At 35.4% G+C, this 18,974-nt stretch overlaps 1 protein-coding gene across 7 annotated transcripts in view; it reads left to right on the top strand.

Annotated features, from left to right (window-relative positions):
- Positions 1 to 18,974, top strand: part of Dnm3 (dynamin 3) — a 531,047-nt gene that overhangs the window by 400,133 nt on the left and 111,940 nt on the right. For all 7 annotated transcript variants that reach the window (XM_010635626.2, XM_033762088.1, XM_033762089.1 and 4 more), the window contains one exon: positions 18,402 to 18,513. In XM_010635626.2, the coding sequence (XP_010633928.1) occupies positions 18,402 to 18,513 (112 nt within the window). The remainder of the gene's footprint in view (positions 1 to 18,401; positions 18,514 to 18,974) is intronic.

Genomic DNA, 18,974 nt, shown 5'->3' on the forward strand with positions numbered 1-18,974 from the left:
CCAATTTTTTTTTTTTTTTTTTTTTTTTTTTTATTTCAGGGCTGGGGATTTAGCTCTGTGGCGCTGCCACCTACCTCGCAAGCACAAGGACCCAGGTTCAATCCCCGGTACCAAAACAAACAAACAAACAGTCAATATATTCAGTTAACACAAGATTTATAAAGCATGTTCATTCTTGTACAAAACCAAGTCAGTGTAGACTTTGTTGAGATATAGAAGGATCTTTTTCTAAATTTGGAAAGGAAGAGGTAAATTTCACTACTAGGAAAGTGCTGTGTTGTCTCCTTCCTCAGCTAAGTTTTTATAAGAGGTTGTCTTTGTGTTTTCTTTGTGGTTAAAAATGTGCAATTGCTTGTTTTGCAATAGGTTTTGTTCTGTGTTGCATACAATTTTCTTTTTTATATATTTTTTACTTAAAATTAAATCCAGTATAATGTGAAATAATATAATGAGAAATGAAATAATCTCACAGCTGCTAAATTTTCCTGGAAGGCAAAAACATCTTAATTTTAAAGTTAGTTTTAAAACATGAAATCGTTGTTTTTTGAAATGACTGTCTAGTCAAAAACTCCTTTGTAGTGTATATTTTTCAAAAACAATTTTTAAAAACCACTAAGAGCTTTGTAAAGATTTCCTTTATCTGTGTTCTGAATTATTTTCAGTCATCGTTTGAGTAATTGTTAAAATGATGAAACTTACTGGAATAAACAGATGTCTGTTTTTGTTTTGTTTTTAGGAGGACAAAGGAAATGTAATTGGGATATTGGGATTTACTTGGTACCTTGACAGTGAGGTATAAATAAATGACTAGTGTCTTAGCATTCTTTTCATCATCGTGTTTTTACATACTATTTCATGAGAATATAAACTTCATGAGAATAGGTATTTTCTCTTAATCACCAGGTATCCTCAGGTCTTAGTACAATATCTGGTATATAGCGTCTCCACAAATGTTTACTAAAGAAATATATCGAGGTGAATACCATAGGAACCGTTATATGCCATATAATTAGATTTATAATACATCTATCCTCCTGTCATCTTTTAGAGACACTTGACATGGAAGTTTCTCTGTATAGAAACTTCAACAGACTCACTACTCTTTTTTCTTAGTCCGCTATGAGTCTTTCATCCATACCTTTGTTAATAAAACTCTAACATTGTTTATATTTTTACCAACTTTTGTTGTAGTAATTTCTATGAATAGAAGATAGCTATAGTTCAACTCAGTGGGTAGATAAGTAAGGTCTTAAAAGACCACAGAGAAAAATTCATTCAGTTGCTGCTAACTGGGGAAAACTCAAAGGAAGGAAGATTTGAGTGGAGTCTTTGAGGAAGAACCTAAGTCTTCCAGATGGTAGAGTCGGGGATAGAGAGAACAGGATAGAGAGAACAGGGCATACAAAGGCCCAAAAGAATTAAAGGCTCACTGTGGTATTCCTGGCTGCAGGACCATAGCTACCATCATCCTCTATCTGCTTGAATATCATTCTTTCATGCAAAACTCAGATTGCCATTCAAATATTGACTCTTTAAAATTGAGAATATGATTTATTTTCTTTGAAGCATCAATTTTGTCCACTGTGTTGAAAACTGGATGTGCACTTTAAGTGACTTCTCCAAAGGATTCACTGACTAGCCAGGCTTCTACAAAACTGATTTTTACTGACTTTTACCAGCAAGGATACTGATGTGTGTGAACAGACTTTGGATCATAAACAATTTTGTGCATCTGATGTTCGCGGTTCACTCCACACCAGCTTCACTGAAGGTTAACACTGAGATCCTGAGGACCTAAAATGGATTTTCCTAGGTGAATCCAGGTGTACAGCATGCTGGATCTGTCCCAAAGGCTGAAACATCCCCTACGCTTCCTGAACATCTTTTGGTAGCCTCAGAAAAGACTGGCACAAAGGCCGATTTTTTTCATGTAATGAAGACTCTTAAAAAAAAAAAAAAACTTTCCAAAATGAATCCAGACACCTGACTTTCACAGAACTGGACATGATTTTAAATAACAATAAAGTCAAGAGGTGATAATTTGAAAGATTAGTTTTGAGGGGGGCCACTGTATGAATACCTTGATCCTGACTAGCCTGTTCATTCCTCTACTCTGTTCTCTTAATCTCGATAAACTTACATATCCTCTCCCCAGTCCCAGGCTCTTAAAATTCTCATCTAACACTGTCCAGGAGTTTGAGGGTTAATATAAAATCCAAAACTGTCCGTGTTACTTCATGGTTGCTTCTACTTTTTGTTTTCTTGGCTTCTTGGTCAGAACTGTGCCTTCTGGTGTAGTTGCCACTTCCCCTGTGTTGATAGTTCTTTATAAATCTTTTGTCTTTAGAATTTTAAAAATTAGTCATTATCTCACGTTTATATAATCATAATAGTTATTATTTTGTTATTCAGCCTAATTCAAATGAAAGGTCCTAGAGTAGAGTAGAGTGATTTTCAAACGTGAATGTTTGAAGAAGGGAAGGAGCCAGGTAAGTATGATCTCAGCCACACTTTCCCCTCTCATGTAATGTATGGCAAGCATGAGCCCATGGCCACTGTGTACTTATTCCTCAGATGCTAAAAATGCTGAGTGTAAGCAGCCCATACCACAACCTCTTATGATCTAATAAACAAGACAGACTGAGAATTATTGTGGTTCTCTCTCTGCTTTTTTCACCAGTTGCTTTTTATTCCCTTCTAAAGTCTCTTATGGCTTTGGGCTAAATGAAATTTGGATTGCAACAGCAACTTTTTTCTAATGATATTATAATATTGGCTAATTTGCCTGCTATTGGTTATGCCCAAGTAGGCACATGACCCATGGCTGTTTGGCTTGTCCTCCTGTGGGAAAACAACTTAACAAAGCTAACAAGCTGTATTAAAATAAAATAAACAAATTCACATGGCACCCAGCATCACAGCCACATGCAGTATGGTTATTATTTATTATCCAGACACATCAGCCTCACATCTCCAACTGCCTACTGGGCATTTTCTCTCAGAAGACTTTCTGTGCCTTCCTCTTTAACCCCTCTGAAACCAAGACCTTTGCCCTCTCTTCAAAGCCATCCCCCATGGTGCAATTTGAGAAGGGCACTTCATTACATCGTTTTTTACCCCTTTCTAGTGAAAATTGTTGCTGTTGCCATTTTTAGAAGCAGTACACAGTGGGCAGACAGGTAAGGCATGAGACAAAGGGATGGAGACCAAGGCCAAATGTCTTGTTCCTACTTCAGCTCTCAGTAATCACAACCACAGCTGAGCAGCCACAGGCCCTCCTAGAGGGCGGAGCTCCTCGGGACATCTGGGAATGAGAGAGCGTGTCTATGTCCTGCAGGCACTGCTTGCTCAACGTCTCCTTTACAACTTCCCAATCCAACCAGCGGTCTCTTTCCTCCTCAGGGAAAGAAACAAAGAAGCCTGAGAATAAGGGGCCAGAAGCCTAAGTCTCTTCAAGAGACCAGGCGATCCTGTTCCCACTACTAACTGCGCCCAACAGTTCCATTTGGATTCCCATACCTTCTCAAGTGACGTCATGTTATTTTAGCATCTGGCAAGGACAGTTATTTAGATCTTAGACATTCTGTATTGTGAGACTCTCCGCTAGTTAAATTGTGATCTACCTTCTCTTTGACCTCTTTCATCATAACTAAGATCCTTCACAGTTATAAGTTTGACTTCCAGATCTTTTGTGGTGACTGATTAATGCTGACACAGACCTGGCACGGTGGCCTTGGCAGGCAGAGAAGGTCATGGCGAGTGGTGACTCAGCTGCCTGCAGCTGCACTTACAGTAAATGTGTTTTGCAAGGCTCTTCTGTTTAAAAATATTTCTTGTACAAACTTTTAATTTTTATTTTATTTCCAATTATTGTGTATTTATTTATTCTTTTTCCTTTTTATTCTTCATTCTGTCAAGAAAAGAAAATAACGTAGGCCAAGAATCAGGTTGACTCAGGTCAAAGAAATGTGTCCCTTTGGCTCTAAGTCATGATACTTTGAGTCAAAGGCAACAGACAGCCTCTGATATGGTTGCAATGATATTTCAGGATAATAATGAAAGACAAGGAGAAATATTTTAAGAAATGAAAGAGACTGAGCTGAAATTATATAATTGACATTGTGAAATAGGAAGAAAAGAGCTAAAGGTATAAGGGAAGGGGGATGAGTAGGGGAAAGGAAGTAAAGAAAAAATTATGGGAAAAGGAAAAAATGGAATCAAAGTCTTTGTAAATAGGGGAGGGTAGGGGTATGGGGAAAAATGAGAACCAAGATCTGTCATGTAAAGGTACAAGATCCCAATAATGAATGTAACTGTACTGTATACCTAAAATGTACTAATAAACTCAATGAGGAAAAAAAAAAGAGACTGAGCTAACACAGTGATGAGTGACTGCTTCAGTCTCTCATCTATTCATCGACAATTATTTACTGAGCAGCAGTGCAGTGATTTGGTTCTATGAACAAGAGAAACATGTCCCCTACTCTCATGGGATGTATGGTATAGTAATGGAGACTGACAGGAAAGTATGGTCATCAAAATATAATTTCTATGGACATGTAGGATAGAGTGTCTTGGGATAGTTGGAACTAATACTAGGATATGCCCGAATAGACTAGGAAAAGAAGAAAGGGAAGATTATTCCGGGCACAGCATATGCAAAGTCTCAGAGGTGGGAAGAAGCTTGTTTTATTCATGCAACTGAAAGCTGGAGCTTCTTGGGCAAGAGTCAGGGGCCAGGTCACTTAGGACTCCACCAGCCATTTTAAGGTTGTTTTGTTGGTCTTCGTTCTACTGTAATGAGGAGCCCTTGCAAAGGAACATTGTGGCTGTAGAGTGTACATTTGGCTGTAGAATGAAGAGGAGAGGTGGAGGTTTTTGTTGTGATTCGGGTGGTGAAGTGATGGCATCTTGGACTAGAAAGGTAGACAGAGGAACTGAGAGGGAAATGCATTGCCAGAATGACTGAAGATGAGGTAAGGAGAGAAAGATGTCTAGAATGATACCGAGGCATCTGGAACAAGCTTCTAGGTATAAGAAGGGGCCGTTTACTAACATGAGGAAACTTTGGGGGAAGAGGAGATGTGAGAGCAAATTTGGATTCTGAAATTAGAGCTTTCAGGGAGGCAGTCACAGCCTAAAGAAGATTGGTATTTGTGAATGGTCATCTTTGCCTGGTATTGCTTGCAAGTAGTCTTTTGAGAGCACTCTCACAGAAAACTCTCCTAGAAAAACCCTATTTGGTAGCAATGGCTGGATCTTTAAAATTTTTATGGAATTTGGTTTTCTAATAAATGTTAGAGTTTATCTTCTTTTGTAAGAGCGACTTATAGTGACATATCAAGACATTTAGTCCTTTTATAACTTATTGGTGTGTGTTTGCAATTCATAATAGTTATATTTGTTCTGGGGAATTAGTACATGCATACGACATACCTTGATCATTTTCGGTCTGTTTACCCTCCAACTTCCTTCCTCCCCCTGATCTCCTCTACCTCCAAAAAAATCTCTCTTTAATACTACCCCTACCAGAAAAATAAAAGATTCTAGGATGGGTAACCTTGAGCAGTCCCACATGGCATGTTCATTTCTTGGTGATTTGCAATATGAATTAGCTTATTAGTATTTCTGAGAGGTCCTAGATGAAAAAGGGATTCACTGAAATGTGAGAAAAGCGAAGTATAAAAATCTCTGAGACCAGAGCATGAAAATGTAAACCTTTTCACAGTTTATCTTGTAGATTTTTATCTGTTGAGCTTTCATGATTTTGATTTTATATATATATATTTCCTAGAAATTGTACATGAAAATGCTACTTATAAATTTACCATCATAAAAGCATACTTAGCAGCTCTTAAGATAATTTTATCTTGTCTGTTAATTCATATGTCTTATTTCTAACTTTGTTTTCTCATTTTCTGTATTGCAGTGTTGTTTCATTGTCTGATTCATCAAATAACAAGTTCTTAAATTTAACCATGACATATTTGTTTTTCTATAATTTCTGACTTTATAAATTCCTGTATTGTTATTTGGTTAGTTTTGTAATTTTCCAATTTATTCAATTCAATACTGACAATATATTTTTTCTTTTTAATAATAAGGCACACATGACTATGATTTTTTTTTTCCTCTGAATAGTTTTGGCTGTGTGTCTGGAGCTTCAATCCTGTGTGTAATGTTATTTTTTTGTTTAGTAAATAGTATGTAATTCTAATTTTGAGTTGTTATTTGATACAGGTTTTCTTGGAGTTTTACTTTGAAGTGGTTTGGATGTTCTCTCCTGCTTGACTTTTTAGTCATAATTTCTACTTTTATTACACTGATGTTTTCTTACCAAAGATATATAGAATCATGAATATTTTTATAAGATAAAAATAATACTTGGTCCTATCTTATTAAAGTTGTGTTACTGAAATCAGAGGTTTGATTCTTATTTATAGCAATGTAAATTCTTTGTATCATTAACTATCAGTAGTCCTTGAAGAAGTTTGGATGCCAAGAGAAGATGAATGGCAGCAGTCAGCAAACAAATACTAATGAGTATCTACCATAATTGTAGTGCAGGAGATACATGGGTGAACACTCAAAGTTCTATCAGTGAACTTACACTGCAGTTCAAAGAGATAACAGATATTATAGTTAACATGCAAAATTTTAGATACAACTAAGTGATATAAAGAAAATGGAAAAATGAAATGGACGAGAACAGTCAGGGGAGGGCAGGCAGGATTTTCAGTGTAGGAGTCAGGGGAGGCTTCTCTGAGGGTTAATTGTGAATGATAAATGTGAACAATGAGGCAGAATATAGTTTCCAGCAGAAGGATCAGAACCCACTAAATCCTGAAGAAAAACAACTTTAGCGCTTTCCAGAGACTGAACTAAGGGAGAGAGAGAGAGAGAGAGAGAGAGAGAGAGAGAGAGAAGCTGGTGTGGCTGAGGCAGAATCAGCACAGAGGAATGGAATAAATGAGGTTAGAAAGGCAGATCATCTGTAGTAACAAGTCTGGATCTTTGTCTCCTTGCAGTGGGAAATCACTGGAGGACTCTGAATGAGGGAGCAAAATTACAGATGATCACTGCAGCTTCTGTGTGGACAGTGGAGCAAGAAAAGAGTCCAGGGGAGGTTAGGGCATTGTACTAAATGTCTGGAGGAGAGAAAATAGTAGCTTGGATATGGGAATCTGTAGTTCAGGGGGAAAGATGTGGAGTTCACCACATCTGAGCGATATTTATGGCAACCTTATAAGGAGGGTCAGCTTGGCAAAGGGTATGTAAAGGAAGCAGGCCCTCGACCCAGCCCTGGGTACCCCAGAAATTAAATACCTAGCAAAGGAGGAGGAAAAAACAAAAGAGATTAAAAAAAAAAGCTGTAGTAAATGAGGGAAAAGCATGGGAGTTAGGAGAGTATGAATCACTGAGGTCCTAAAGAGAAATCACTTGAAGACAGAGGGAGTGGTCAACAATGGTAAATGCTACAAAACAAACAATGGCAGCAAAGCCACATGACACAAAAACAGGGAACTGACAGACTGTTTTGGCAAAATGGAGATCACATGACTTGATAACAGCTTTGTTATGCAGTACCAGGATCACAATCCTTGGGTGGGGGGGTCCACTGGGGAAAGATGAGAGGGAGAGGATGGAGAAAACAATTCAAGATTACTCAAGGAGTTTTGCTGGAAAAAGCAAAAGAAAATAGAGCAGTTCTTGGAGACGACAAGATGTGTGTTAAGATGGTTGCTTTTAAGACGGTTGTGTGTCATATGAATGATCCAAGGGAAAGAAGGGAAGAACTTTTTAAGGAAGAGAGATAGGAAAGAAATTCACGAGAACTTTGGAAGACACAGACCCTGCATATGAGTTGAAGATTTGACATTTTATTATTCAAGGGAAAGGCAGAGTCCGTACTTGTAAATGCAGGCGGCCAGAGAGATTTGTTGGAGAAGATGGATCATCTTCATCTGATTTCATATATTTTCCTTATGAGGCATGAAGCAAGATTATCCACTGAGTGTAAGTGGTAAAGAGTGTGTTGCAGATTTGAGGGGGAAAGAGGTATGAATTGATAATCCTCTGTCCCAGTGAAAAAGCTCATAGAATTGTAGTAGGACTGTCTGGAAAAGTTGGGTGCTTAATTGATATTTATAAATTTGGAGTGAGTAAAATCAGCACAGTTGTATGTATATATCTGTGTATTCTCTTGCATGATTTGGCAACTTGTATTCTGCAGCTGAGTAAGAAAATTATTCTACTGGAGTATTATGAGGCAAGTGAAATGGTGAAAGGAAAGATGGGAAAGGGATATGTAGTCTGCAGGTTGTAGTTATACTAATAGGCTGGATATGCTCAGAAATGATGACATAAGGGGAAAGGCGTGAGGGAGAAATCCAGTAAGATAGTGAACAGCAAAAATCTACCATGAATTGTCCTGAGTTTCAGAAGGGAGGAAAAACTGGAAATTTTGATTGATAACTTTATGAATTGTGAATATATTATTTTCCAGAATCAGAATTCTAACATCTGAGCAAATGAGAATTGAGGGACCAAACTGATGTGAGATGAAAACATAAAATATGAATTTCGTGTTTAAAAAATATAAATGCATCTGGTGCAGAAGAGAGCTGGTCTTATAGGAGGTCATGTGTAAATAACCTAAAGGCAGTGGAGATAATGCAAAACTAAATTTTCAAATTGTATTTTGCTTGTATATTTACTTTATGTTGGATATTGTGTTGAGTGAGCTCTTCACAAATATAATCTTATTTTTCATTACAGTTAGCCTGAGGTAGATGTTGCTACTACCCCCATTTTCTAGATTTATGAAGTGAGATTCAGAGCAGTTACCTTACTCAGACTGTAAGATAAAGGTACAGAGTAGATTTTTCAACAGATGATCATGGCCACAGTAGGTCAGTATGATCTAGTGTATACCACTACATTTTCCTTAGCTTACAGTAGGAAAAGTTACTGTTCAGAAAGAAGGCAAACATTTTGCTATACTCTTTTCTTGCACCTGGATAACTCTGCATCTCGATCAGTTACTGGCATTTTATCTCCAGAAAATCCTTTTTGAATAGATCAAGTACCTGAGAGGCCAAGAAGGATGCTGCACTATCCAGAGACTTCTTCATGTTGGGAACACTTGAATAGATTGGCTGAAGGGTTGACTTGGAGACTAGAGGGCTTGGAACTTACACACACCCACACTCCCCCGCACACACACTCACCCCTTCCTTGGCATGCATCTATGTTTGTGAAAATGTTATATCAAACCATAATTTCTTATTATAAATTCAACCTACTTTAAATTTGTTAGGCAAATTTGTAATTTAAAGAAATTATGTCATATATACCTTATGAACATTCACTTAAGACCAAAAAGATTCATAAATATGGCAAACAGCTCCATATCAGTAGAAACCAAGATTGTCCATTTTGGCTGCTGGACAATTGTTATTGTGGAGCTTTTAGACTAAGAGCAGTGAGAGGGGATGGTGCTGAAGAAGAAGTTACCCTGGGGTGTGCCAGGTGGCAAGCAGTGTGCGTAGCTTCCCTGGGACCAGGGTGGTGCCCTGTGTCAAATGTCCTGGGGACATGAAGATCTTAGGCCCAACAGTTCCACTTCTCAAATCTATGTTTATTAAATTATTTAATAACTATGTAAAGGGATTTGTTTAAAGATTATTTTGAAACATTGTTCATAACTGTTTAATAGCTGCTTTTAGATGTTTGAAGAGCCATCATAGGTAAGGGAATTATACTTCGTATCTTTTTTAACAACCAAAGACATTTTTTGATAAAGGTGCAAAATGCACACATATTATCAAGCCATCGGCTCGTCGTTGGTCTTATTTTCTCCAGTGTAGTACTTAAAGATAAAAATTTCTTTTAGGAATAAAAATTTCTCATACATCTCAGTACTGCAGTGACTTGCAATTCTTCAAACTGTAAAACACGTAGTTAGCTGGATTTCACAGTGGAATCATTCAGAAGCTCATATCTATAATGATTGCTGCTAAAATAGACTAAACAAAAAAATGCAGTCAGTACAAATTGCTGTGGGTTATCTATACAGCTACAGCATGTGGTGAGAACCTGGAAGCTTCATGGACAAAATTTATGAGACTTCCAGTAAATCAGCTCCGTTCAGCGTTTTAGACCTGTATCCAACTCTCTCTGGATGTCTAGACACAGCCTAAGAGGAGGCTTCAAAAATGGGTAAAACTGAAGCAGCCAAAGCCACCAGAAGCCTTTGACCCTCTTCTAATGTTTCAACCAGATAATTATTTTCCCTCTCAAGAATTTGGCTCTCCTTTAAGGGGAAAAAATTAAGATTTTCCATATGAAGAGCCCCTGAAAGAAAATACACTGGAGAAAGGTCAGAGAGAATGGGCCAAAGCTGAATTCTTCAGATCTGCTCAGAGAATGTGGAAAGTCTGCACCTTCTCTACTGCTCAGGCTTTCCAGCTGGCCTGGAGCTCCTGGACATTTGTGGAGCTTTGTCTTGCCCATACCTTTCCATCGTAAGGAGCTGGTAGCTAAAAGCTGTGGTAGAAAAGTAATTAGGTAATTAAAAACAAATGAATTTTTATTCTCTCAAGATAATCCATCGGCCTTTCAGCTCTGCAGCAAAGGTATAACGTTTCCAAATCTCCAACAATGAACTTTCATACCTAGAAAACAAGCTTCTTTTAAATATAGCTTAATTTGTCTAAAACCACCCATTCTGCCTGGTGTAGTGTATCCCTTACACTTCCATATCTTAGATTTTCTGCTGAAAGTTAAGGATCTGGTCAAAAATGAAAAAGATGGCTTTAAAAATAATCACTGTTCAGGTTCATTCCACTGTGCATTTGTTCACACATTTGTTCTTCCATTCACTGAGCAAATATTTGCTTTATGGAGGTCATCTGCCAAGGACTGGGGTAGGCCCAGATTGTGCCGTTTGTTGACTAGATGATCCTGGAAGAGTCCCCTAAATTCCCTGAATCTTGGTTTTCTGATCTGTGAAACAACCTACTACCAATTTTGTAGAGTTGCCATGAAGATTAAATGAGATTGATTTTCTTTTAAAAAGTGAAAAATTAGAATTTTCTTTAAGTCATCTCAAAATTCATACACAACAGAGACAGAACATCTCAAAAGTACTAGAAAGTAAAACTATCTAGTTACCTATTTTTAAGACTCATAGAGTGAAAACTGGGTTGAAAACTGATCGGTGACCAGTGCATGTTTTATCATGATTTAAAGAAAAAAAGGAAGACAACCAAAAGAAGGTTTTCTATTTCTCTACTACATTGCCTTGAGAAAAGTAGGTACTGTGCCAACCAGAAATCCAGATAGCCAACTTTCAATCATCAGACCAACTTAAAAAATGAATCCAAATAAGAATTTACACATGGGGAAATGCAGGTAGAAAATGCTTTATGATCAGTACTTCCAAATAATTGCCTATATATTACAAAATTACATACAAAATGTTTTTTAAAAAGAGGGAAATTTTTAGAAGATATGTGAGCAATTATTCAGAAATAATCTAGCATAGACTTTCTAGACAGATTAGCAAATGCCACTCAATAAAGGGACAGAAAATAAATTTCTCTATGTTCTTGAAGTGAGGAGCTATCATTTTATTTCTAAATTTAATATGTACAAAAATGAATTCAATAATGCTCTGAAAAAACTTGAAGATAATGTATTTTAGAATGGTTAAAAATTAGAAGCCAAAAAGGCAGTTGATTTATCAACATAAAGGAAGCCATAAAAAGCATTAAAAAAAAAGCAAAGAATATCTCAAAACAACAAAACTAAGACCAAATATATAGGTATGGCAAGAAATAAACATTATTAAAACTTTCCTAATCATAGGTGGTGGTTTTCAGATCAGAATAAAAAGTTAACATTTATAAAAAATAGGTAGTTTTAAAGAGTAAAACAAATAGAGAAGAGAAGATAAGAGATAAAGATATGTCAAGTAAATCCAAATAAAAACTGCAGAGCCTTTGAAATACTACACAAAAATATTGATTTGTATTTCATATATTATTTAATGAAATCAGGACACAGAACATAATTTCTATAAATGTAAAAGTGGACAACCTCATCAGTGAGCAAAAATATTAAAGCATTGGTGGAGAAACACTTTCTTAAGTAATAAAATTAGCAAAGACTTTAAAGATGGTGTTCAACATTTATGGAAGTAAGACTCATTATTCAATAGCTATTTATTGAAGATCTATTAATGGAGGTCACTGTGAGACCGTGAGGTAATGCAATCGCATTTGCTGATTCTTTGCATTATTTTTGGTGCTGTTGGGTCCTCTTCAGAAAGTCCTTTCCTATTCTTGAGTCTTCAAGAATTTTACCTACTCTATCTTCCAGAAGGTTAAGTGTTTCTATTCTAATATTTAAATCTTTGATCCATCTTTACTCTGTTTTATTACACAGTGAGAGATACAGGTCTAGCTTCAATCTTCTACGTATGTATAGCCAGTTTTCCCAACACCATTTATTAAAGAAGCTATCTTTTCTCCAGCTTGTATTTTTGGCCCCTTTGTCAAATATCAGATGACTAAATGTACTTGGAGTTATTTCTGCATGCTCTTTTGTTTCACTGATGCACATATCTGTTTTTGTGTCAGTTGCATGCTGTTTTTATCACGATAGCTTTATAATATACTTGGAATCTTGGATTGTGAGGCTTCCTGCTTTACTCTTGTTTCACAGCATTGGTTTTGCTATTCTCAATTTTTTTGGGGGGGTTCCATATGAATTTCAGGATTGTTTTCTCTAGTTCTGTAAGGAATGCGGTTGGTATTTTGATTGAGATTAAATCTGTATGTTGATTTTGTAAGTATGGCCATTTTGACTCTGGTTCTGCCTATCCAGGAACATGGATTATGTTTCCATTTCCTGATATCCTCTCTGGTCACTTTTTCAGAGTGCTATAGTTTTCATTGTTGAGGTCTTTCACTTCCTTTGTTAGGTTAATTCATAAGTACTTAATTTTTCTTTAAATTATTGTGCATAGTATTGTTTTCTTAATTTCTTTCATGGTGGGTTCATTATGGGTCTACTGGAAATACTAATGATGTTTGTGTGTTGATTTTATACCTTGCTACTTTGTTGAAATTGTTTATTAGCTCTAAGAGTCATTTGGTAGAGTTTCAGGGATCTTTTGTGTAGAGGATCATGTCCTCTACAAATTAGAATAGTTTGACTTCTTCTTTCCTATACATATCCCTTTTATTTCTTTCTATTGCCTGATTTCTCTGGCTAAAGTTTTGAGTAGTCTATTGAACAGGAGTGGTAATAGTGGAAACCTTGTCTTGCTTTTTATTTTAGAGGAAAAGAGTATTGGCCTTTTAAATAAAGTAACTTATTCTCCTGGTGTTTTGTTAAGAACTTAGATTTTCCAGTTCTTTCTGAGTTAATTTTGGTAATTTATATACTTTTTTAGTATTAATTTCTTCTAGTTTTAATTTTACCCTAAGGTTGTAGATAATATTTAAGTTTAATTTATTGTCTTTTCTATATTTGTGGTTATGTATCCTATCCTTTCTCATTTGTGATCTTTATACTGTTTTCTTCCACTTTCTTTTTTAATTAGGATTGTATATGTTTTATTTATTGATAAGAAGAAAACACTTGTGGATGTTATTATATTTTATGTTTTCACACTTCCTGTTTCATTAATTATAGCTTTAATGTCATTAAACTCTGTTTTTGTTTTTAAATCACCTTATAATTTTCTCCCCCCAACTTTTTCTCTTTCCTAAACGGTGAATGTATTCACATCCCTAAATCCTTGTTTTTAGGCTCCACTGTTTGGCTATAAAATCTTTATATTATTATTACCTTCATATAAATTGTTTACTTATTTTTGGGTGTGTGTGTATATGTGAGTGTGTGGCTGTGTGTGTGTGTGTGTGTGTGTGTGTGTGTGTGTGTGTCTTACAGTGATTGTCTAGGCATATGTTACTAAGTTTTTCTTTCTTACCTTTTTTGTCTAAAATTTTGGGAGGTGTGATCAAAGAACATAATTTGGATAGCATCTCCTTTTTGAAGTTTGTTAAGGAAGTTATTGTATATATGTGTTGTATATGACTGATTCTTATATATGTTTTGTGCATAATGAAAAATCTGTGTCTTCTAGCCAAGGGATAAAGGATTGCATTAAAAGGATTTCTTTGTGGGAAATTGTTATTAAACAAGAGGAAAGGAACTGGAGGAGATGGGTCGAATGGAGAATAATGAGGGATTTTCAAAATATGTTATATATGTGTATGAAAATACCACATTTAAACTCCATATTTTGTAAAATTAATATGCAATAATAAAATACATTTAAAAGAACTTTTGTAATTATACTACTTCTTATATATACACTGAATTTTGCCTACTGTAACCATCTAATTTGAAAGTTATACTCAAATTTGTCTGTATTTATACTTCAATTTATTATTACATATATTGAATCCATGTGTATCCTTAGTAGCACTTGCTTGGTGTACTTATATACTATATTATTGAGTACAAACAGCTTTATGTGCTGTTTCTTATCTTTATAAATTATATTTTATATAATATTCCTATTCAGTGTTTTCATATTGTTTATTCTGTTCCATACTTTTAAATTCCACCTTGTCTGCTATTAATATTGCCATTCATGTTTTTAAATTTTGTTTTGTTCTTTACTGACAATTTTTAATTTACAATTTGTTTTTTGGGGGGCATTGTTTTGGAGTTTTTTTGTTTTTTGTTTTGTTTTGTTTTTGTGATACTGGGGATCAAAGTCAAGTCCTTGCACTTGCCAATCGGGCATGGCCCCACTGGACCACATCCTTGGTTTCTTTTTTAAACTAAAATATGTGACTAAATGTAGAGAATTCACTTCAATTGTATTAATTTAATTATTTATATATTTTATTTTACTTCTGCTCTATTATTTTAAATTTATATAGTCAAGTTGATTCTTTTTCTGTTCTTTTTCTTTTCTAGTTGATTTACTAAAAAATAATTAATTGTTTTTCTTTCTATATTTTTATTTCACTAATATTAAATAGATCATTGTTACCTGAAGCAAAGTATCAATTATTTCTTCCATGAGAGAGATATTTCTTCTTCTTCTCTACTAACCTACTGTTCCTAATAATGAGATACTTCTGCTTCTCTCCTCTCCATTCCTGCATGTGCCAGAGGGGACCTTGGGTACATTTTTATTCTTCTTACTCACTCCCACCTGTTAGACTATTAAAGTTTCTATTGAAATATGTCTCTTTCACGTCAATGTTCAATTTAACATTTTTATGGTGCATTTCTAAATTTTTATTATTTCTTTTTATTTGCAAGATTTATTCCATGCCATTGTTTTCTCCCCTCTTAATCTTCCCTCACCTTGAACACACTATGGGTTCATTTGGTATTGTACTAACCCTAAGCCTGCTTTAGGATTTTTCTCAGATTGGGTATGTGGATATCTTGATGAGTGTAGGATTCCAATTCTTTAAAATGTTTTCTTTATCTCAGAATTCAGGAATTGTGTTAGTCTATGCCTAAGTGGTGTCTAAGTGGTATTCTTGAAGTTGCACTTTTGATGTACAGATCCCGTTTTCTATAAAACTCAGGGTAAGTTTTTTAAAATAGTTTTCTAATATAATTATTTCTTTCCTCCTACCTTTCTTTTCTTTTTCTAAGACTCCTGATATTTATAGGTTTAGGTAGTCTGGGTATTTTATTTACATGTGTATCATCTCTCCCTTTTTGTATTTTTCCACTTTTTCTCTTCAATTCTGATTGCCCCTAATTCTAATCTCAACAGTGATTTTTCTTTCCTATAGTTTATCTATTGGATGTTTTAATTAACAAGCTTGCATCTTAGTTTCAGGAAGTCTGTGCATACTGTATAGCTCTTCACACATTTGTTATTTTTCTGTCTTCTGCTTTTCCCCCAAAGTTCCCACGACTGCTTTCATTATTCTTTCCCTCTCTCTCTCTCTGGATGTCAGATATCTTTAAGTGTCCTATTATTTTCATTCATTCATTATAGCATAGGTCTAATGCTGAGTCTTTTAGGTGGACTTGTCTTATACTTGTGAAAAGGCCCCAGTATCTCAGTCATTGTTGATATGTGATAGGGAACTTGCCTGACCTCTGGGGATAAAATGGGTAATGTAAAAATAACATAATTGCAATATTCTGGTTTCTCTTCAGATCGCATAAATCTTTTGCCTTTTACTAAAATAATGTACTTGCTCTCCTCTGCAGAGATAAATAGATACATAGATAGATAGATAGATAGATAGATATAGATAGATAGATAGATAGATAGATAGATAGATAGATAGATAGATAGAAACAGAGAGAGGGAAGAAGGAAGGAGTGAGTAGGGAGCAAAAGAAAAAGCAATGAGGAAAAAAGGAAAGCAAAGAGAAAAAACAGAGAGAAAATGTATAATTCTGAAATAATCACAGCTATGATTCTGAAGTCATACTTAATTCTGTAATCCCATTTGTGATAAGAGCTAAGAACAAAAGGTAAATACAAATGTGAAAAACATGAAAGAAGAGAGCTGACTCGGTTGGGCAGTTGAAGAAGTGATTTCTGAGGAAGCTGTGATGGAGTTGATATCCCAAGAAAGAGTAGAAGTTGACTGTGAATAGAGATAGAAAGAAAGCAGCATATTCAAAGGTACTAGGAGTAAGCACGGCACATTTGAGGACCTAAAAGACAGCCAATGTGGCTGGAGCAGAAAGAACAAACTGTGAAGAGATGCTGGAGAGGAAAGTAATGATGGCCAGCCTGTAGGGACTTTGTAGGCCATCATGGGGACTGTGGTCTTAGTCTTAAAAGCAGGTAGCCATTGGAGTTGGACTCCAGGGATAAAACAGCTGATTAGCATGTTTAGAGGATCGGGTGGTTTCAGTGCCGAGAACAAATGTAAGAGACCCAAGAGAAAGATGATAATGAGGGGGCCACCAATTTTTAAAAAGGATAATTTTTTAGGTAGTAAAATGGAAGAGAAGAGTGGAAGGTGTAAAAAGAAACGTTGATCTGTATTGCACAACTGCTGCTTGAAAAGGGAATACGGGAAGAAGACCAAGTTAGAAATCACCCGTTGAGTTGTTTGTCAAGGTTCCTTTGAAATACTCAAGTGGAGAAGTCATCAGACAGGATGACCTTGGGGCTCTGGGGCAGATTTAGACAGGAGATACAAATGTGCAAGCCCTCCCATATTAGGGAGAATTGGGGCTGTTAGCCTGAGTGAGATACCGAGAAAGAGTAAGGAGAGAAAAAGACCGATAATCTGATATACTGATAGTTCCCTATCTAAACTGGGCTATTTTTCTTCAAAGGTGATGGGAATGTGTATTGGTGTCTTTACAATGGTCTTGCTTTGGCCTTATAACCCTATGTGTAGAACTCTTTTCTCAGAAAATAATAGTAATAAATGTGTCAAATGCTCATGAATACTAGTCAGCTAAGCACTATTTATGATAGGAAAAACAAAAAGGAAATGATTTAATTATCTAGTATTAGGAGGAGGTGAAGGAGATGTCATGTATTTACATGGATGAATGTTGTACCGTATAATTTGATGTTTATAAAGATTTAAATGGTAGAAATAAATGACTATGATGTAGGAGTTAGCAAAACAATCAGTACATAAAATTAATAGAGAGCTAGAGGGGGAAGGAAGGAGAGAAGAGCGGAAAGAGGAAACCTCAACTGCGTGAAAATATATAGAACAAACAGATAAAGTATGTTTTGATTGTTACCATTTTTACTCTTTTATCCAGCTTGCAAACTGTCAACATGGGTATGCATTGCTTCTTATGTATTACTTTATCAGGAAAACAAATGTACTTATAAATCATGTGTAGAGGCACCTCACCCTATTAAACACTGGATATCCGTCTTCCCTTTTCACAGTTTGATGAGCATTTCTATTTTGAACCTAGCATAGACTTCTAAGTTATGAGCTTATTGCCATGCACTGAAAGGTTGTATGAGCTATTTATTCAATCAGACTTGTGAAATAGCTTCAGAAAATTGATCTAATTACTACGCATTAGCCGATTCCTTCCCCACAGTACAATTCCCCATCAGATGGCCCACAGTGGGCGATATTGAATATGTTTGTGTTTCCTTTGCTAATTTAATTGCTCCATAGTGCAAATAACTGAGCTCTTTGATGTGAGTTTTAAAAATATGTCATAAGTACATATAGGAATTTACTAATTATTTTAAAATACAAATGCTTTTGTGGTGGTGGTAGTTTTCCTTTAATGATTATTAGAGAGCTGCCTTTTGGACTGTCATTTATATTGTCAGCAGTGATATAAAAATCATTCTTAATTTGGTTTAAAACTAAAAGTGTGATTTATTTTAAACTCTAGGAATGTATACAAAGACTATCGTTTCCTGGAGCTGGCATGTGATTCCCAGGAGGATGTGGACAGCTGGAAAGCATCTCTACTAAGAGCTGGTGTCTATCCTGATAAATCTTTAGTAAGTTGTGTCTGTATCTTGCTACATGCTATATGCTAGAGAAAATTGTTTTCTTTTGGCTTAATTTAGCAAACTTTTAACTGATAACTTGGTTTATTCTCCTTACATCACTTTTCACAATGCTTTTTCTGTATCATATTTCTATTTTAAAAAGTTAACCAGTGTATTTTTAAAGAGAGTGCCCTATTCTGCCCTAAAACATAATTCATGCAATCTCAGACCAAGGTAAAATTTTCCATCTTATTTAAAAATTACCTTTCCCTCTGTTATTTCACAGATGTTTTCATATTAATACAAGGAGTACATCATCAATCATAGTGCCAATATTTCACATTTTTATAATGTACTTAGTTTTATAAAACTCTGCCTTCATTATGCATGTTTTACTCTGGCTAGTGTCATCTTGAGTGGAAAGAACAAAAAAATTACTCTTCCCACTTATCTTTATTAATATACTTCAA

Source organism: Fukomys damarensis, unplaced genomic scaffold, assembly GCF_012274545.1.
Source record: "Fukomys damarensis isolate Sample0158 unplaced genomic scaffold, DMR_v1.0_HiC HiC_scaffold_11, whole genome shotgun sequence".
Lineage (NCBI taxonomy): Eukaryota > Metazoa > Chordata > Mammalia > Rodentia > Bathyergidae > Fukomys > Fukomys damarensis.